The 21,456-nt window shown below is 44.9% G+C and overlaps 1 protein-coding gene across 1 annotated transcript; it reads left to right on the plus strand.

Annotated features, from left to right (window-relative positions):
- Positions 1-3,890: 3,890 nt before the first annotated feature.
- On the plus strand, positions 3,891-21,232 carry ITIH4 (inter-alpha-trypsin inhibitor heavy chain 4). Its single transcript, XM_057407745.1, is given in 23 exon segments — positions 3,891-4,040; positions 5,609-5,769; positions 6,223-6,327; positions 6,983-7,145; positions 7,228-7,338; positions 7,427-7,555; positions 8,386-8,502; positions 9,079-9,247; positions 10,229-10,345; positions 11,713-11,894; positions 12,707-12,889; positions 13,461-13,600; positions 13,931-14,085; positions 14,564-14,596; positions 15,175-15,207; positions 15,950-16,003; positions 16,374-16,412; positions 16,882-16,995; positions 17,541-17,715; positions 19,149-19,303; positions 20,148-20,302; positions 20,909-20,944; positions 20,947-21,232. Coding segments are annotated over 23 exon segments (2,628 nt in total). The 5' UTR covers positions 3,891-3,965; the 3' UTR covers positions 20,974-21,232.
- Positions 21,233-21,456: the final 224 nt, after the last annotated feature.

Below are 21,456 nucleotides of genomic sequence, written 5' to 3' on the forward strand. Positions count from 1 at the left end.
GGAACTGTTGGAACAAGTCCAGAGGAGGCCACGAGGATGATCAGGGGCTGGAGCACCTCCTGTATGAAAACAGGGTGAGGAAGTTGGGGCTGTTCAGCCTGGAGAAGAGAAGGCTGCGTGGAGACCTCAGAGCAGCCTTCCAGTATCTGAAGGGGGCCTATAGGGATGCTGGGGAGGGACTCTTCATTAGGGACTGTAGTGACAGGACAAGGGGTAACGGGTTCAAACTGAAACAGGGGAAGTTTAGATTGGATCTAAGGAGGAAATTCTTTCCTGTGAGGGTGGTGAGGCACTGGAATGGGTTGCCCAGGGAGGTTGTGAATGCTCCATCGCTGGAGGTGTTCAAGGCCAGGCTGGATGAGGCCTTGGGTGAGATGGCTTAGTGTGAGGTGTCCCTGCCCATGGCAGGGGGGTTGGAACTGGATGATCTTAAGGTCCTTTCCCGTCCTTTTCTATGATTCTAAGGAAGCAGTAAATCCTCTGGGTTTAAGGGGGAAGTGTCCTCAAAAATATGAAGCTATTGCTGGTGCATTGCCCTGCCCCGTTTTGTCTATTTCAAAGATAATTATTTGCAGCATCTACCAAGACCCTGCCTCCTCTCTTTGCTGGATGCTATTTCTCTGTGGGCTCTGGGCACTTCACAGGTACCTCAGCGCAGGGTTTTCCTTCGGCAAAGACTCTCCTAGAGCTTTGAAGGTAGTTCCCACCCTCGGAGCACTAAATCTACCTCTGCTGCAGGTTTAACAAAGACTCCTTAATTAATCTGTGATGAGAGGTTGGCAGGAGGTTGTTTAATAATTAGGAAAATTATGGAGAGGGAAGAGGGGGACAAAATGTTGTTGCTTTTTTCTGTAGGAGACAAGTGACTTGGTATTGCGAATTTGGGTGGCAGGAGAGGGGCGTGCTGTGATTCAGAGCTGGCTTTAGGGTATGCTGGTGCTGCACAGAAACCTGTGTCCCACAGACACAGCAGGGAAGCAAAGGAAGTTATCACCTGCCAGGAACAGGGATTTGGCAGACAGCTTTATTTCCAGGATGTCCTCAGGTTCAATAGCGGGTGATGCTTCCCAGTGTGACAGTGAGTGCTCAGGACTAGGCATTTCATTTTGGGTTTTGTCCTTTAATAGGGGCCTCCTCTGAAAAATATGCGTTGGAGGTTAAAGTGTATCCCTGAGACAGCTGATCCCGACTTGTGACAGACAAGTCCATGCTCTCCTGCATGAACTGCAGGAATCCCCTCTGTCCCCAGCCTGGCTGCTGCACTGGAGGTTACTGGCTGCTTTGGGAGGACAGGAGATGGTTGTAGGTGAGAGGAACAAATACACGAAGCTGCCTGTTATCTTTTTCTTCAGCCTTGCAAATCTAGTAAGTCCAAACATGGAAAATGTGTTTTCTTCATTTTTCCCCTCATTTTCTTAACAAGAATCAGTGACAGAGAAGTATCTGAACAAAGCCCCCGGGTTTGAGTTTTTAAGTGATTTTGCAGTCAAAAGACTCTCCTGTTCCCACAGTGGATTTAGATCCTTCCTCCAGGGTGACCTGAAGTCACTTTAGAGCATGTTCATTCTCTTCAGTAAGACACGCTGTGTGCCATGGGGCTGGTGCCCCGTGTGCCAGCAGCAGTGGGCACTGCACAGCAGCGGGGACAGCCGCTAGTGGTGGTTTGCACAGGAACATGAACCCACGAGCAGGGCAGGGCTGACCACGCAGCCTAAAGCTGCGCAGTTAAAACAGCTCTGTAACGGCCGTGTGGTTTTACATGTGGGTATTAGAGAACTGATGACAGATCCACTTAATTAAAGCTAAGGCTTTGGCTCTTGGGGATCTTAGGCCACTAAGCGTGTAATCCAGTGTGCTTTAAGGGATTAAAGACTCAAAGTTGTAGAAATGAATCAAATGCAGAGCAGTTTTGTCTCTGTTCAGATATACCTATTTACACACCCTGCTATAAGCAGTATGGTATCTGCATACCAACAGTCTGTCTGAAAGAAGGGTGGTTTATTTGTTAAAGACTTACTTAAAGCACAAGTGTTGTAAGACCAGGCTGTGTTCAACAGACTATGGTGAACTTGTAAGTGACTGTCAAACAAATAAATTACTGAGCCCTGCGCTAGCATCTCCTTGCAAATCCGAGGCCACGAGAAGCATGCTCTCCACCTGGGCACTTTGTCTGTAAAATGGCAATGAACCAAACACAGATGCATGTATTTCCACAGGACATTTGTGTTTATTTAGCACAATTAATGGCATCATCCACCATGGAGTTATAAGGGTGGGGGGGAATAAGGTCAAAGAAGCAATATGGAAAAGTGGTTTTGCGTGGACAAAGAGCAGGTGTAGTTGAGAAAGGGCTGTCTGCTAGCCTGGAGCTGCCAGCACATGGCAGACAGGGAGGGAAATCGTGGAGGGAGGGCAGGACTCAGCCCTCATCTGCTCAGGACTGAGGGAAGAACGGGCCTTTCCAGACTGCATCTCTCCACAGCACCAGCTGGTTGCACGTTAAGGTACCTGTATACGTGTGTTCGTGTAAATGCATACAGGATCCTCTGAGCCTGCAGCCCTAGGGGACGTTCCTTTCCTGCCCTGTTGATATTTGCAGTATTTCAAACATTGTTTTCTTGCATTGGGACTGAACGGACAACTGAAGGCTGCTGAAAGCTTCCCGATGACACAAGCAAGTTCCAGGCATGTGGTGCAGGAATGGCTTGTGACAATTTTCTCCCTGGTCCCCATTTCTCAGCTTGATTTCCCCAGTTGTAGAGCTCAGAGGAACTTTTGAAGTGGCTTCTGCCTAGGCTCGGTTTTTCCCACTGCCTCATGTCCCCACAACGTGTTTCAAATGCTTTGTAGCATAGGTAGGAATTACAGCTATTCAGATGAAGTATCTTCTTCGTAGTTACATGAGCTATCCTGTGTAGCAGGCTACCTAACCACCACGTGAGTGAGCATGTATTTCAGGAATTGTTAATATAACAGAGCCCATAATTACTTGTGTACAAAGTTGGACTTGGAAGACAGCTCCTTTTTGTAGGGCTGCAAGCCAAGCCCCACTTCAGGTCCCTGCTGGATGGAGATTTCATTATAAAATAGGGGATGAAAAGAGTAATCCCACTCAGTTTCCATGTACATTCAGGTGCAGAGGTCTCTCAGCACTAATCTTCCACGCAAACAGCCCCACTGAGCGCATGGGTTAAGGGCAGCATTGCAGAATCCCTGCTTGGACACGCTGAAGCTGTGTTAGGGCTGGACAAGGCCAGCTGTGCTGCTGTGCATGGCTGTCGTTGCGCTTGGTTTTGGGTGCTTTGTGTCTTTTGTACCCTTACCCACAGGTATGTACAGGCAGTGACTCGGGGAGCCCAGGGTTGATTACTTTCTTTTTACTGCTTAGCTGAAGACAAAGCACAGCTGGCTTTGCTAGTTGACAAACAGGGATCATGGCTTGCCAGAGGAGGCAAAAAAGGGTGTTTGAAGAGGGCTGCTCTGTACCCCCGGTTGGGCAGTGAGACATGAGGCTCGTGGAAGTCACCAGCTGTAAAACCTCACAGAAATGTTGCACGTATTAGCAGTCTCCAAAGCCCCAGTGTGTTTGAGGTAACACAAAGGATGTGCCCTCTCAAACTGGTACTCCTGGATACGGTAGAGATTCATGCGTGCAAAACTGCTCGTGGTTGCACAGCCCGGTTCATCTGCCTTGGGTCTCACATCCCGCACTGAGACTGAAGTTTAGAAAGAAAACGTAAGGTTTTCTTAACCTTATGCTTTATGAAACATTCAAATTCTATTGTTTAACGGCAAAGTCTGCTGGACAAATAAACGTTAACCTAGTCCAAGTTTTACCTATGTTTAACATGTAAATATTAAGTTTCTGGGTCTCTTCAGAGCCTACATCTTATCCCCAAGCACGAGTTACTCATTAACTGATTAAGCCCAAACGAGTTTTCATTTGAAAATCTGGTCTTTCCAAAATGGAGGAGAGGACATTGCTCGCATTGATGGTCTTTTCCTCACTCGTAGTGTTAGCAGAAACTATTGCTCAAAAGGTATTTGCTGTATTTTATTTCTTTTTGACAATATCTTCTTTGCTCATGTGGTGATCCATCGTTTTGTGGTAGCTGGCCAGGTAATGCAGGTATCTCCTCTGGTGGCTGCACCTGTGGAGCGTTAGGTTTACGGTGGTGTGATTTTAGAGCTTTGGGTCCTCTTAAGGCCCTTTAGATTGTTAGAGAAACAGAGGAAGCCTTATGTCGGAAGGCTCGTACTTCCATCGCGCCTATTCAGGAGGGTGTAAATGCAGGCAGGTTTCTGCGAGGCAGGGGCAGGTCGTGGGGGTGCCAGGTTTGCGCATGGCGGGGCAGCAAACGCGAGCAGAGGTGCTCAGAAAGCCTTCGGGAAGGGACGCTCCTGGGAGAGACAGCCCCAGCCCAGGCAGGGAGGATTCCAGCTGGGGGTGGGCAGGGGGAGGCACCCACACTGCCAGGATCAGAAACTGTTCTCTCAGGGAATATTCTGGGGGCTAATTCCGTTGTCCTGGGTTGTCGGTAGGCAGCAGGAGGTGGAGTGTACTCTGGCAGCATACAATGAAAAGAGAAACAGCCATCCATTATTCACATGGCGTCGGCTATGCCACCTCCTGCCTTGATGCCCAGGTACTCACTGACCGTGTTTAGCCTGATCAAGCTTCTGAGTTTCAGCTTCAAGAAGGTGCTTGTGGATGCTATTAGTTAGCAAGCAAGCACAGGAGGTGCATTATCAAAACAACCAAAGCTCAGCTGGTCATCCGAAAGATGTGTGAAGCTAGAAAAGTAAAAACAGAAGTGTGAACTGTTCTGATGCTGAGCCTTTTTATTTTACTATTGGGCTATTATGAGGCTGGTGATGTCCAGATCAACCCTTCTTAGTGTCACTGCTGAAACACAGGTAGGGCTTTTAAAGCAGACATCCTAAAGGCAAAAGGAGGGTGTTTACAGGGGCAGTTCCCACTCCAGCCTCCCTGTGGAGTGTTTCCAGGCAGCTCCAGGACAGTCCCCTTCTCGGAGCGTCACGAAGCACCAGACCAGGAGAAACACAAGGGCTCAAAGGGCATCCCTGCTTGTGCAACCAGCGGGAGGTTGGAGGCCCACACAGGGTTTCGACCTCCTCACATCGTGTGTGACACAAGGCACCAAGCTGAAAAACATGCAGCAAAGTCAACAGCTGGGAGAGCAAATAATCAGTTGCATAAAATGCCATCAGGTCTCTTCCCGTGGATCGAATGCTTAGAGGCATCTGATTTTCCTGAGGTTTAGGGTTAGGGTTAGGGTTAGTGTATCGTGGTGACACAGCAGCTACTGCAGAGTAGCCCAAGGAGAGAAGACCACAGAAAAGGGCTCGACAGAAGCCTTCTGTGGAACAACAGGCAGGCATAGCTGCAGATTTTCCATGGCTGCAGCTGCAGAGATGTGAACGAGCAGATGGCCGGCCTGGACACGAACAATTCACCCTCCCCAGTTCCAGCTGGACCTTGTGCGGTTCATTCTTTCATCAGACTTTTCCAGTAACATCACCTGGGTAAGGGCTGCTAGGAGCAAACCCTTTGGTCCTGTTTCAGCCTGGTTTCCTTTTTTCCCAGCATGCTATTGAAATCTACAGCCTCCACGTGGACTGCAAGGTCACATCACGATTCGCTCGCACCCTCATCACCAGCAAAATCGTCAACCGAGCTAATGAGTCCAGAGAGGCCACCTTTGAAGTGGAGTTACCCAAGACAGCCTTCATCACCAACTTCTCCATGTAGGCCCAGTCCTTACCGGTGGTGTGAAGGAGGCAGCTCTGGGGACTGGGGGTGCTTTTACCCTTTTTTCTCAGGGGGTGCTGAGAAAAGAGCACAATGAGCTGAGCTCTGGAGCATCCCGCACAAAACGCTCTGTGTGGCAAAGCAGCAGGCAGCAGAAGTCCTTTCCAGCCCTATCTGTTCTATGATTCTATAAGGTAGAGAGGGCAAGGCTGCTGCTGCCACACGGTGGATGACAAACATGCTCAGTGGTGGTGTTCCTCCTGCTCCAGCCTCCCCGAGACCCTGCAAGGAGGAGGGCTGTGTTGTGGTCGTAGCTACTGACATCCTTCTGGATGGGGTGGGATGTGGGAGCCAAACAGTACCCCTTGCTCATGCCCCGAGGGCTATGAAATGCAGCACTCCTCTCCTTGCTTTCCTAATATTAATTGGTTTTTATGGCAACCAAACAGGTCCATCGATGGTAAAGTATACCCAGGAATAATAAAGGAAAAAGCTTCTGCTCAAAAGGAGTATGACAGCGCAGTCTCACACGGGCAGAGCGCCGGCCTTGTCAGGTATGTTGCTGCCCTGAGTAATCCTGCTCCAATGCCCTTCCTTGGCTTCTCCTTCAGCTGGGGGAGCCAGGATTTAATGTGATAGAGATAAATGTGAAAAGCAGCCTTGGGTTCTTGTTGGGAGGGACTCTGTGTGTGTGTGTGTGTATATATATATATTTATGTTCACACATGTATATGATTTATGTCTGATACTGCAATGGGCTTCAGTGGGAGGTGTCACTATTTAGCGTTCCTCTGGGACTTGCCATCACGCAGGAGCACCTTGCTGGTCTTGGGATGATGCTCAGTCATTGAGCCTGCTTCCCTGCAAGCACAGGACACCATGGTACTTGAGCAGACGTCAGGCTTTTGGGACACATTTAATCTGTGCTTCCCCATGTATTCATTCCCAGTTCTCCTTGATCCCAGTCTGCTTTACTTCTGCTTCACTTCTCAGCTTGCCTGTGCAGCAGCCGTGGCGTGCTGTTGTGATGTATGCGATGTATACAGCACTGCAGGCAATGTGAAAAGTCTTTATGTGATGAACAGGATTTACTGCTACTTTTCTATTATTCCATGCGGCCCCTTGGCCGTTACTTAGCACAGGTCACAAACTCCGGCCACCACGAGCAACCCTTCCCTTCAGCAGGTAAAGCTCTGCTTGCCCCTGCAGAATCACAGGCAGAAAGCTGGAGCAGTTCCACGTGTCTGTCGGCATCGCAGCTGCCAGCAAAGTCACTTTTGAGCTGACGTACGAGGAGCTGTTGAAGCGGCAGCTGGGGAAGTTCGAGCTGCTCATCAAGGTCCGACCCAAGCAGCTCGTGAAGCACTTCCAGGTGAGCTGTCCTCCCGCGAGGGCCGGGCAGGCGGCACGGCCGTGGTCCCTCCCGGCGCTGATGCCGGCTTCTCCCCCGGCAGATTGATGTGCACGTCTTCGAGCCACAGGGCATACGCTTCTTGGAGGCAGACAGCACGTTCATGACAAACGAGTTAACGAAGGCGCTCACCAAAGTGCAGAACGAAACCAAGGTAAAGCAGCCGCTGCCAGACGTTGCTGCCGGGGGCAGCTTTAAGATGCGTTGCTTTAAATCTTTTTTTTTTTCCTGATTGCTCGCAGGCTCATGTTTTATTTAAGCCGACTGTGGATCAACAGAAGATGAACCCTGAATTTGATGAAACCCTCCTCAATGGTGATTTTGTTGTGCGTTACGATGTTAAGAGGGATGCCGCTGCAGGTGATATACAGGTGAAAAAGCAATAGAAATACAAACGTTTTCAGATCACAGATATGTCTGAATGCGAAGTGCAATCAGAAAACCAGCAACAGTTACTTTGAAACACCAGGAGTGACAGGAAAAGCTCTTTCCGTTAATCCAGGGTCTGCAGGAACTGATAGCCATAGTCAGTAAATCCCCAGCGACACCAGGCACAATGCAGGAATGGGTCATCCATGAAAAAAGAAAGAATCAGGCTTTCAAATTTTGATTCCATACCAAATCTACTCCATATAGATGTCCCTCTACATTTATTTTTATTATTTTGGCTGATCTAAGGTGTATTTGTAGCTTCTTGTAAATGAAGTTTAGAGGGATGTGCTTGATGTAACTATTGAAATGACTGCTTGATTTATTTTTTGTGACAACTGAGGCACAGCTAAAGAGGCCAGGAACTTAAAAATATTTATGGACCAATGCATATCCTGGGGAATAAAGTGCACTCTTTTGCATACCGTTTCACTAATGAAGGATGCATGGATGTGCTAAAAGATGGCAGTCAGTCAGTGAGCAGAGATGTGCTCATAGGTGATAATGAAGAAGTAACATACAGTGATAATGCAGATATACGTATGGCAGAGGTGTATAATACATACATGCACTGTTCTCTTGTAATCTGCTTTCTACAGATTGTCTTGCTTCCAGCTAGGAAATATATTTTAGTATTTCTTTGATTTGAGCTTATCTAGAAGAACAGAATGCTGAGCATGCATCCCCCCTTCTGGCTATGCCAGAATCTGAAGATGCAATATTTAGTTAGTTAGATGGAATTTCATTCATGATTTCCCATTCTGTATTTCAGATTGTCAACGGGTATTTTGTGCATTACTTTGCACCCCAAGAAATGCCAGTGTTTCCCAAAAATGTCATCTTTGTTATAGATCGAAGTGGCTCCATGGCAGGCAGAAAAATTGAACAGGTAATGTACCTCAAAGTACTGATCTCTGCTTGTGCCGGTCACACTGAGCAGCCTTTGGAGGAAGTGGCTGTGAATCTCACTTCAGAAATACACACTGGTTTTGTAGACAGCAACATTCTCAGACAGAGAGAAACACTTGAAAATATGCGTGAGCAGATTTGGGCTATTAAAGAGCAACACTTTTCTGATACGGCTGCTCTCACAAGGCAGAGAGCAGACATCAAGGCAGAGAGCAATTTTCCTGTTTCTTTGCAGAATAATAATTTCTGATTTTTTAAAATGAATTTTAAAGAATCCAGTTGTCTGGTTTCCCTTTCTTGATGACTCTGCATGTAGCTTTGCTAGGGAGCAGACGAGTCCACTACAGCCCTCATGGGTGTCTCTGTGTCTGCAAGTTAAGTGAATCAGACACTTCTGGTGGTCTCAACCTGGAAAATGCCATTGCGACTGCGTAAGAGCATTGGGCTGCATCTCAAATAGTACTGCTGGGAAACCCCCTTATGACACAGCAATTCCAGTCCTGGTTCTGACAGACAAGTAGTAATGTTCTAAGTGACTGTTTTCTCCTTGGAACAGACTAGGGATGCCCTGCTGAAGATCTTACAGGACCTCCGCCCAGAAGATCATTTCAGCTTTGTCACCTTTAACAGCAAAGTGGTGGAGTGGAAGAGCTCTTTGCTGCCAGCCACTGCAGAGAACGTGGCGAGTGCTGCAGGATTTGTGCAAACTCTGTCTGCTAGTGGAGGTACAAGGCACCACCTAGATGCTTGTAACCACAGCCTGTCACCCAACGTAACGTATTGCTTAGAAAACAAGTGTTCTTATGAATTGTATACTGGCACAGAGCTGCCATCAGGGTTCACAAAGCAAGTGAGTATTTTAATGCTTAAGAGTGGGAGAGAAAGACTGGACATGGGAGTGGACAGATTGGTGACTACATTGTGATAAGGATAAAGAGAGACAGTTGCATCAGATCTATGAGCCATACAAGCCACAAAGTTTTGTTTCAGATTTTTAGAACAGAGGTGGCTGGAAGATTTCCCAATAGTACCTTTTTTTTTTCCTACAGGAAAACGGCAATTCAGTCAATATTTGACAACGATTTGCTATTTATTTTATTTTAATTTTTTTTTAAATATCAAGGGTCCCCTTGCAAAATAAAATGCATCCGAAGTCATACACCTGTGTAAGCCACACTACAGAAACAAACCAGTCACAATAGGCATGAAGCATTTCAAGTGCTGCACAACTCGGTGCGCTCTGTTTTATTTAGTTTTAAGCACATCTAAAGGCTCCATCTCCTGTTAATGTTATGCTATTGGTATTTACGTAGGGGTTTTTTATCCCAGGTGTGACCAGCACCAAAGCCATCTGCGCACAGCTCTTTCCTTTGACTTCTCAAATAAGACTAAGAGGCGGTTCTGAAACGTGGGTTGACAGATGACAGTGTATTTATTTAAGCACTTTCTAATGGCTCTAGACACGTTTGTATTTCCCATGACATATGTGTGGAAAACAATCCCAAAAGAATACTCAACCATTGTCACTGCAATATAATACACCATAATTAAGCCGAGTAGGCTGAAGCCCCGAATCCTCATCTCTCTGAAGGATTGCTTCCTGCAGAAAACTTTAGATAGGTGTGCAGGGCCTCTGTGGATGAAATGCACTGATTTCTTCAGGTGATGATCTTTGCAGGTGAGCCATGCTTGCTTTCTCATTATAGGCACAGATATCAATCATGCCCTGCTGACTGCTGTGAGTGGGCTGGAGAAAGCTGAGGGGCTGCCGGAACGGAGTGTCTCCATGATAATTTTGCTGACGGATGGCCAGCCCACTTCTGGTGAGTAAATACTAGCTCAGCCCTTTCTCTCCTGGATTCGTTACATCTTTTACACTTGCATCCCAGCGTGGTAGATGTAGCTTATGCTTCAAAAGAGCTTTGTTATAAGCAGGCTGGGTCGTTCCAGAGAGGATGATTGTGACAGGGCTATGGCAAGGGCTGTAGGAAGTGCCCACCCATGACTACATGTCATTTAGCTGGGAACAGTTTTGGTAAATACCATTGACTTCCCAGTTTATAAACTTGAAGGAATTGTTGGAGATACTCCAGGCACAGCTGAAACGTGAAAGTAAAATACAGCCAGAGCAAACACATGGACATTTTGCATATATTATGTCTGGTCCCGTTTGAGAGGTATTGCTTATGCTTTTTCACCCTCCTTGACCCAAACTTGAGATATTTTAAAGGGTCTCTTGTTTTATATTCTTTTTCACGTCTAGCTCTTAACTAGTAATTAGCTGTGATAGCACAAACAGAGGGTTGAGATAAAAACGTTGCATTAAATAAACAGTAACTCCCAATGCAATGGCACAAACATCGCTTGTTCTGAACAGAAGCTGATCTAAGTTCTGTGTGGCAACCAGTATCTCTTCTAGTCCAGTCATACCAATTCGGTTGTAAGCCTTCTAAGAAGATCATTCTGCCTTTCACATCATGTGATCCTTACTGGCTTGGGGTCAGTTTATTTGTTTCGGGTTTTCTTGTTAGATATAATTCATCTCATGGTGCTGCCTACTCAGCACAGCCACCGTGAGTCTCAGGTATCCCCAGGCACATCACACATCCACAAGCTGGCTGGAAATCAGGCCAGTGTGGAGTGCCAGGTGAACGCACGCAGCGTTATTGCGTGCATTGCCTTCCTTGGTAAGGCAGGCTGAAAGGGAAAAAGTCTGAGCTGCTCCCATAATACTGCTGCAGGCAGCTCCTGCCTGGAAGTGCTGACAGAGAAGCTCTCCATACAATCTCTGAATTGATGCGCATGATTTTCATGGATGGTGCTTGTCTTCCCAATGCTTGATCGAGTGTTTCCATCCCTTGCTCTGTTGGTTTGCAGAGTGTGTCCCTTTTGTCCTAAAAACCTCCTCTGGCCCCCAGAATCTTGTAAAATATTTTGCACTTACTCATGACAACATAAGTAGGAGTTAGTAAAAGTCATTAAGGGGGGAGAATGAGGTTCTGGCACTCCGTATGCAGAGCGATGCTTTCATCTTCAACTCAATTACTGGAATTCTAGCCCATATATTTTCAAGACTTTATTCTGAATAATTTCTAAAAGGCTTTAGGAAGAGTTTTCCGTTAAACCTGCCGCTGTCTTCTACTTTTTAAAACCCCAACCAAACAAGTGTACATTTTTGTTTCAATTCCAGGTGAGAGTAATGTGGAAGTTATTCAAGAAAACATCCAGAAAGCAGTCAATGGGAAATATGCTCTCTTCTGCCTTGGCTTCGGGTTTGATGTCAGTTACAAGTTCCTGGAGAAAATGGCCCTAAGCAATGGGGGAATAGCACGTCGTATATATGAAAATGCTGATGCAGCCTTGCAGCTCCAGGTCAGGACTAAGGAATATGGCAAAGAAAACATTTATCAGCTATGGCTTGTGTCTTCGAATATTTTCTGAGATAGAGAGCTGGAGTCTAGTTTATCTGGTGATTCTGGGGAGGGAGGGAAGCAGTCTGGGAGCATCTGAGGGTTTGTACCCTAACCACGATTCAGGTCATCCTCAAATGTGTTTGGACAAACCTGGGAGCTCACACATTTCTGTACCTCTGCAAAAAAAACCGATTGTCCAGGGGACGTGATGCTGAGAAAACATCTGGTCTTGGATCCTATTCTAAACCCCTTGAAGCTCCACCGTTGGAAGCTGTTTCCTATGGTTTCCCTAAAACTCAGCAGGTAGTCTGAGGCACGTACAGGCAAACTGGCTCTGCAATACCACCAGCCTGGATCTTTCCTGTCCATTTGGAGAGCTGTTATAATGTTCTCTTTTGTGGGAAGCCAGTTCCACCTCTTTTGCCTGGATTTGCTTCATGCGAGCCCCAGTCCAGAAGGAGAAGGATTCATCCTCAGGATTAGTCAAGTTTAAAAGAAATCAGATTTCAAAGGGGCTAAAGCAAAACACCTGACTGAACAGGATGGGCATCCTGGTTGGATATCTGAATTCCTATGTAAAGTGTTCATATGGCATCTCAAGCCTGGTTACAGAAGGTGTGCTGAAGAAATACGTATGGGGTTTTTCCTAGCAGCAGTCCCACACTGCTGAAGGAAAAGCTTTGTTCCCTTCTTTTTAAAGGGGTTTTAGACATTCAGTATATTGTTTTGCATAATTTTGCAGTCATGTGTGCACTCTCTGCTTCTCTTTAGGGGTTTTATCAAGAAGTGGCTACCCCAATACTAAAGAAAATTGAAATGCAGTATCCAGAAAATGCCATCGAGGGATTAACAAAGAACGATTTCAAGCTGTTTTTTGAAGGATCTGAAATTGTTGTATCTGGGAAAATTAGCAATGAGCTTGATCTTTTGCCAGTCGAAATCAAAGCTCAGTCAGTAAGTGCTTGGTTTACTAACTGCGAAAAATGTATAACCCTTCTGTCTTTTATAGTTCACTAGAAGACTTGAGGAAGTCTTCTGTGTGCAGTACGTGTTCTCTGCATTTGGGCACTGTGCTGCTTTCCCATTTGGGGAAAATGCTTGAGAATTCCAGCAATTTTCTTCTCCTGAATTTACTGCGAAATAAAAACCTTGCAGTATATCCACAAATAAGCAAACGGTAATTTTAATCCTTTCAAAACTATACTATTTTGGCCTTTCAAGCGTTTTTAGGAACTGGCTTGTATTTTTAGAATAAAGAAGGAAATATGAATTATTCATCTCAAAAATAATGAAATAGAACAATTTCATTACCTTCTTTTTTTCAACACTGTTTCAAGTTCATAAACATAGATCCAAAATACATGCTGCTTTGGTAGTTTGGAGTTGCATTTTTCAATGGGAAAGGACAAAATTGAAGGACAAAAAGGGCACTTTGGTACTGGAAGATGCTATTTGAAGTCTAATAATGTGATTTTAACAGAAATCTGCAACTCTTCTTTTGACAGTCAGTTTTCTCCCACTTTAGCATTCTAGTGACTTGACTCTTAAAGAAGAAACAAATGTCAAAGAGAAGGAGCAAGTATTTCAAAATCAAAGTTACATCTTTGGAAATTTCATAGAGAGACTGTGGGCTTACTTAACCATTCAGCAGCTGCTGGAAAAATCGTGAGTGTCTTCATGCTTCCTATTACGAATTTCTAACTCAAAATACAAATGAAAGAACCACAACGAAATATTTCTGTAGATAGTAGTAAAAACACAGTATACTGGAAGAACACTACATGCCTGTATGAGGGACATGAGGTGCCTTTCAGTTTATGACAGCCCTGTATCATTAAATGTGTGTATATAGATGTATATACACCCACGAAAATGTAATAGAAAATATTCTTCTTGACATTACTCTGAAATACATGATATGAATATGAAAAAGAATCTGAAGATGAGCTGCTCATAGTCTCTATGTTATTTCTTCATTATTAACACAGACTTTAGTATTTCAGCACAAGAAGAGGACCAGAAAACCCTGGAGGCTCAAGCGTTGGAGCTGTCTCTGCGGTACAGCTTTGTTACACCCCTCACTTCCATGGTGGTCACCAAACCAGCTGACCAAGAGCAGACAGGCCTGGCGAACAAACCCACTGAAGCTGGTAAATGAGGCATAAAACAGTCCCCTTGAAATATGCTGCTGTTATTGAGGATTTGTTGTTGACCTCCAGTATAGTTCATTTTCTAGTGATAGGACACAGTAATAAGCCCCATTGGAGGCAGGATTTCAGGGACTAGCATCCTTCCAGATAAAACATACAGGAGTTGTTTTAAAAGGTGAAGTGGTGAAATGGGCACTCTGGTTGAAATGGAAAATAGTTTGTTTAAATATTAATTAAAAGTAATTGAACAGCTGGTACTCAGCATTCCTGCCACTGCCACTGTTGCATTAAAGTAGAAAAGTGAATGCAGGGGAGGAAAGCATGTCACCACTTGCAAGTGCTCTGTCTGCCTTTAACACACAAAAATCTCATCTCCTGAAGCCCAACACCTGCTTGTCCCAGTTTTCCGGTTCGCACATTGGTAAAGTAATTCACTGTTGACTGTATGACACTAACCTGTTCCTTTTCTTTGTGTTAGATAATGAGAAGCGCAACACTGTTCCAGTAGGAGGTAAATGTTTTCTTTTTCCAGTAGCATATTTCCATAATAGTCTCTAATGAAATTAAAAAAAAGAAGCTTGTGTTTGTTTATAGGGGGGATTAGCTGAGATTTAAAATAATATATGAAGCAAAACGTAAGCAATGACTGCCACGGTCTGTGTGGGGTTTGGGTGGATAACATGGTCAAAGGGAGAAAATCTTCCATTCAGAAAGTCTGTAAGGTCAAAATTGTCTTTACTTATGAGGATAAGTAGTTCTTCAAGTGAATGGTGCTGATGATGCTCCTGCTTCTTCCTGCTGTGTGCCAAGCATCTATCAGAAAATTAAGCTCAAGATATTTTGGAATGAGTTCTGAGGGTGATTTAGGTCAATGCTTTTCTCTCTTTCTGGAAATAATAGATCTGTTTGACTATAAATGACTTCCAGCATAATTAATCTGATAATCTCAGCTATGATATCATAATGGCAATGCTTTTATAGGTGGGAAAGGAAGGCAGCTGGAGAATTACAGATTTGGTGTTTGAAACAGTCCCATAGGGTATGTAATATGATCATGGATAAAATACAGGTACTCTTTTCTTTCTCCAGATGCTTACAAACTGAGGAGTGCATCACTTCCTGGTAAGTGCTTCTCATTTGTTTATATTCAGAGTAATGTTATAAAGTTCATTTAGTATGTAGGTTGATAGCAACATTCCTTTAATAAATACGCTTTGATAGTGGATGCCCACTTGATACACAGTTGAGGTTTTATTATATGTATTTCGGTCTGCAGATATTTTATAATTAACTGCAAGCTTTTGAAAACAATCTTGGTCCCTTTTCAGGGAAACAATCTGGTCCTTTTTCAGAAATAAAACCATCAGTATGACTCACTCTTGAAAATAAATGTAAAAGACCCGGAAAAGCATATGCTAGTAAGCTGGATAGAGCCTTGGGCAGCATGGTCTAGGGTGAAGGCATCCCTGCCCACGGCAGAGGGGCTGGAACTAGATGATCTTAAGGTCCTTTCCAACCCAAACCATTCTGTGATCTATGAAGGAAATGGACATCAACAAAAAAGTACTATTTACCATCCCGGGGTTCGCCATGTGAAGCCAGTGTGGGGCACAATGGCAATGCCTGTCCTGCAAGGGGGAAGTCCCAGCGTGCTGCAGGCAGAGCTCAGCATCTCCATAAGCTCCCATAGTGCAGAGCTTGCGCTCTCTGCTCTCCTGCATAGGATCCTCACGTTCGCACCTGTAGCTGTATCCAAAAAAGCCAGTGGGCAACTAATGGGAGATTCCCTGTGTTAAAGGGTGGGGAGGGAGATGCAAGGCATGGCCCCAGACCAACCAAACATTGGAAAAACCTTTTATTTCAGGTCGATGGCGCTCTGAGCCCCAATCTGGCAGCAACAAGAAGCTGTTGTCAGTAGGTAGTTATTCACAGTTGTGTGCCAAGAGGAGCTGGGGTGGGTGCGCTGGGTTCAATGTGGTAGCTGTTAAAAACACAGCTCTAAACCCTCCTGCAGCTCAGGCTGGGCATGTCCCAGTGTTGATCCTATGAGAAGCAGGCATTGGATGTTGTGCTTTTTTTCCCCATTGGTACACCCTGTTTGAAGCAAAGCTCTCCATAGAAGTCGGTGAAGAGCTCTGCTGTAAAGGCTTCTGTCATAGTGTTCTTCCTGGTGAATTAGCCAACTTAAAGGAAAATGTTTCATCAAACTCTTCTTATTAAGAAGAATTAATAAACATCATAATAAGGAGAAATTACTATTCATAACAGAATAATTTTAAGTATTTCAGTTGGCAGGCAAAGAAAAAGAATGAGAGCACAACCTGTTGGTGAGTACTGAATATACTGGTTCCTTTGTAATAATTAATGTGACTGTAATGTACAGGTTTTCGTCTATTTTTTTTCTGACTGCATCAACTCTATGAAAAACCCTTTTACCTTCAAGCAAACCTTGGCTAGTTCTTTCCACATAAGTGAAAAATATCCCATGAGAAAGCCTCTCTGGCACAAGGACATACATTATATTGCATTGGTTATCTTCAACCTTGGCTTTTTTAAGAGCTCATTGACTTTACTAAACCCTAAGTTTAAAAATCTGTTCTTTTCATTCATATCAAGGTGCTGTGCCTGGGTCTGCTCTTCAATAATCATTACTATGTTGATTTTAATCATTCTATTCTATAGAGGTTAAAACTAGTGGTTTAGGTATGAATTGACTATGTAATTTTGCTGTGCCCATCCAAAGGGCACAGGTTAGAGTTTTCTTTGCATTCTAACATTGTTCTTCTGGCTTTTCAGTCAACGTTCATTCACAGCTTCTCCTCCAATCACCCAAACAAAATGAAATAGTCTGTTTAAATACCGATGGAAAAGCCCAGCCCTCCATCCACCTGCTGTCAGATCCAGAGCAAGGTGAGTGAGCCCCATTCCCTTGATATCAAGGACAAGGAGAATCACTTTGGTCTATGAGAGTAGTTGGTGTTTTGGGGGTCACCCCCTTTTGTGAAGGATGATATGACACCTGCTGCCTTGCAGCGATCCAAGAGGCTGTGCTTAATTTTTCCTTTCTGTTAGGCAATATCAACTTCCACTGTGCAACAGCTGAGGGCACTTCTCACGGGTCCAGTTGATGGTCACCTCCTTCTGCTTGTGTCACAGCCGTGGTCTTTAGGGTTTTCTGCTGCCCAGCTTTTGGAGCTTCCTAGGATGTATCCTACCTGCTAATGGAAAGATGCATGCTCTTTACAGACTGCAGTTTGCTGTGGTCCTGTGCTCAGACTCTGGTGACCCCACGGCAGTCTTGGGGCACATGGAGCTGAAGCCTGCAGTACTGTGCCTCCCAGAACTAGGTTTGAGACCCCGGATGCGTTTCAGCAGCAAAGCTGAAGCCGCTTTATGGAGATCACTCACACCTTAAAGCACAGTCACTTGACAGTTTTTTGTTAATGTCATTAAAGGGCTCACTGTGACGGGGAAACTTGGAGACAGAACAAACCACTTTGTGCACTTTGAAATCAACTATGCGAATCCCCCCGCCCAAATCCACGTCTCTACAGATGCAATCGTCCTGCGCCACAACAACGAGAGCACTCGGCTGCCATGGACAGAGTCGGCCACCGCCACCATGCAGGGGTAAGGAACATCACCCTGTCCTTTCCCAGACTTGACAGATCTTTCTTCATCCAGGCCTCTGCTTTCATGTTTGCTTCAAGTAAGTGCTTCCAAATGTCCTGTCCCACGAGTAACTCATCAGGAGCGGAAGTAGGGCACCTTCACAGTCCTCCACTTCAGATACAGAGAGCACAAAAGGTTTGATTTGAATTCTCCAGGCCTGTGTAATAGAATCAGACACTGCACTTTCAGCCTGCCTTTCTGCTTTGACGTCACAGGCAGAACATTCATCTTCCAAAGGACAGGACCCGCTGGGGCACATCGCAGCCCCCGTGCCACTGCCATGCCAGCTGCCACCAGACCCTTTGTGTTCCTCCCGCTGCAGAGTGAGCGCTGCGAAGTGATGGCTTTGACATTCACTGTCTCTTTTTATGTATCAGCTGGCTCCACACAGGCTGAAGGGGTTTTTCTCCTCTGTTTTAGCAACAGCTCACATCTGGCCAGCTGACCGTGTTTATGGACAGGCAGAATGTGTTTGAATAGCTGTCTGTGACTAAATGCCCGCTGCTGGAGAGAGTACTTTAAATGCAGAATTTATTGTCAAACTAATTAGAGCAGGATCCTTCACTGCCACAGGAAAGAGCAGAATGTAACTAGTTCCACCAGCTTTTTGCATTGCTGGAATAAACCTCGGGGGGGATCTGCCGTTAGTGTGGGGCACAGGACACACCGCACTCCTTCCCTTACAACCCATTCTAGACAATATCAGAAGTCCTAAACCAGCTACTTTCGATTATTTTTGCAATCCAAATGGAGCCAGGGACATGTTGGGTTTCTGCCCCTCTCTAGTTTGTTGTCTGCCAAGCAGAATGATCCTCCTGCTTCAAACCAGCACCTTTGCAGTTGCAGCGCTTTGTACACCAGCATACGCAGGGGTGTTTGTACCTAACCTGGTCTGCAGGGGAGAAAACTGCAGTGAATGTGCGTGTTCTGCAAGCCCACCTGGGTCAAAAAAAAATGAATGGCTTAGAAGGAAGGCAAGGTCTGAAAAAACCTGTGAAATAGCCAAGAGAAAAGTATTGGACTTGTTGATAAAATAGATAGAATTATTTTATCTGGTCTCATTAAAATGGTGAAAAATATTTTGGTTTTTTCCATCCAAGTATTTCTTGTCATTATGGATAATAAGGTGTTTTCATCAGCAACAAGTTTTTCTCTGGTATACTTGTATGTAACCTGATATGAAAAACATCAGTTGTGCAGCGTAGAGAGAAAAGGTCATGCCACTTAATATTTTCCAGCTTAAAAATAATCGCCAACTGATCATGAAAAATGCAATTGCAAGGAGACATAGTACGTAAATTCTTTTAATTAATGAATGTCTATCTATAGACAACAAATGCAGATTGTTCTTCATTTTCTTCTTGGAAATAATGTCATTATTTCCTTCCCAGGCTGAGCATCTCAGTTGAAAAGGAAAGGAGCGTTACAGCATCATTGTCTGATACAGTCACGGTGAAAATTTCCCTCATAAAGTTCCCAGAGGATTTCCTTGGGCTGCATTTCCTGAACACTGACCGTTTCTCTGAGAAAGTCAGTGGAGCTCTGGGTACGTATCATTACAGATGTGTGTACACAGAGTGGTCTTGTAACTAAGCTCCTGAAATGAAAATACTGGGTGTGTATGGGGGGTTCAGCCACATCATAAGCCCTTATTCAGACTTTACTTCCCTGCGTCCTGACCAGCTCTTATGAAAAGCAGTGGGCAGGCAAGGCAGAGGGAATGCTGTAATTCCAGGGGTTCCAGAGAGGCTTTATATTTAATTTGCTCTTTTCAGGTGTCTAACATCACCTCTCACTGCACAGTGGGCCCTGCTCTCCAAGAGGGGAGGTTTTACGCTGGAAACATAACGTAGTACTTTTCTACTGACTATGATTGGTTTAGAATATGTTACAATAAGACTAAAATAATAGTTGGGCTTAACCTCAACAGTGCTGTGGAATGACATAATTTATGCAGCACATTCACTTGATGTCAAATAGTGGACTATAAATAATGGACATTAAATCGTAAGCAGTCAGGGTTAGAAAATGAAAGCCAGCTGGTGCTGAGCATCCCAGCTTCAAAAATCCTGGTGGCACTGAAGCTGAAGTTGTTTCAAAAACTTCACAGACACAGAGGTTGCATATTCTAAACCCCCAAAACCCTGTGAAAAGCCATCAGAGTGAGGCTGCATCTCTCTGTGGAGGAGTGTTAGGGATAACAGATCACAGCTGAAACACAGGAATGTTCTTAGCTTGCTGAGGGAGCTTCCAAGTGTTAGAAATGTTATGTTGGTTTGTTTCCTGGGGCAGCAAGCTGCTTTCTCGGCGCTACAGCTGTCATTTGGGTTAAATGAACAGCAATTTTCAGAGTTTTTCCTATTTTAAAATAATTTGTGTCTGTTCCTTAGGTCAATTTTATTCAAAAGCACGATTTGAGAACAATTCCAACATGAATCAGAGAGCTGATGAAAGACTCCTCCGTGGACTTCAGCAAGGCTTTAGACACTGTCTCCCTTGGCATCCCCCTGGGCAAGCTCCGGAAGCACTGGCTGGACAAGCAGATGATGAGGTGGATTGAGAACTGCCTGAATGCTGGGTCTCAGAGGGTTGTGGTCGGGGGCACAGTCTAGTTGGAGACGTGTAACTAGTGGTGGTCCTTGGGGTCAGTACTAGGTCCAGTCTTGTTTAAGTTATTCATCAGTAACTTGGATGAAGGGATAGAGTGCCTCCTCAGCAAGTTTGCTGACGATACACTGGGAGGAGTGGCTGATACCCTAGGGTGCTGTGCTGTCCTTCAGAAGGATCTAGACAGCCTGGAAAGATGAGATCATAACCCGGGGCTCCAGTTTTCGTAAGAAATGCCAAGTAAAGTAAGGTTCTGCTGCCTCCTTCATAAGGACAGGGGAGGGTGTTTCCTCAGCTGCATTTACCATGAGAAACAATGTTTACACCTCAGCTGCTTTTAGCAAGTTTCTGCGGTGTGGAAGAAATGCTGTGAGTGTGCAGCTTCTGTCCCTGTACCCCCATCACCACCACCTCCAGAGCTGGGAGTGGAGAGGTCCTCGCTGGGCCACGTGGGGTTCTGGTACCATCTGCAAGCATAAGGTCAATTCTGGGCCTGCTCTCTGATCATTTTATCCCAAATTTTTCTTGCTTTGATTCTTTTTCAGGCAGTACAAGAACGATTAGAGCCTTGAGTCAGCCAGTGTGAACCTGTTTCCTGCTGGTCAATAGATCTAACTCCCTAGAAAAGAGTATTCTGGGAAAGAAAACTATGCAAATGATGCTCTTCCAAATACTTTTTCTCATCAAGAAAACCACACAGTTAAAGCCTTACCTGTTACTGTATACAAAACAAATCTTTTACCTTGAAATAATTACACTTTCAAGATGAGAATGTGCTTGCTTGTTATTTTAAACTGGTTCGTAATACTCAATGGGATTGTGTTGCTGAAGATTTATGTGAATGGACTGAATAAAATTAACATTATCAGCTCCCAGTCTGATATGAACGCATGGACTTAGGTTTCCAACTAAAAACAAGTAGTGGCATCACCCAGCCCAACAATTTGTCAAATAAATCCACAAATGTGTCGCACAGACAGCAACAGATTTCTAAGATGTGCACTCTTGAGGCAGTTACAACTGATAACGCTCTTGAACTGTGTGTTTTGGGAAGTTTAGAGCAGGATTAGTTTACCATTTATCTCTTTATTT

The sequence above is a fragment of the Pezoporus wallicus genome, unplaced genomic scaffold (genome assembly GCF_028554395.1).
Source record: "Pezoporus wallicus isolate ANWC-B61680 ecotype Strahan unplaced genomic scaffold, APGP_CSIRO_Pwel_v1 contig_3568, whole genome shotgun sequence".
Taxonomy (NCBI): Eukaryota; Metazoa; Chordata; class Aves; order Psittaciformes; family Psittacidae; genus Pezoporus; species Pezoporus wallicus.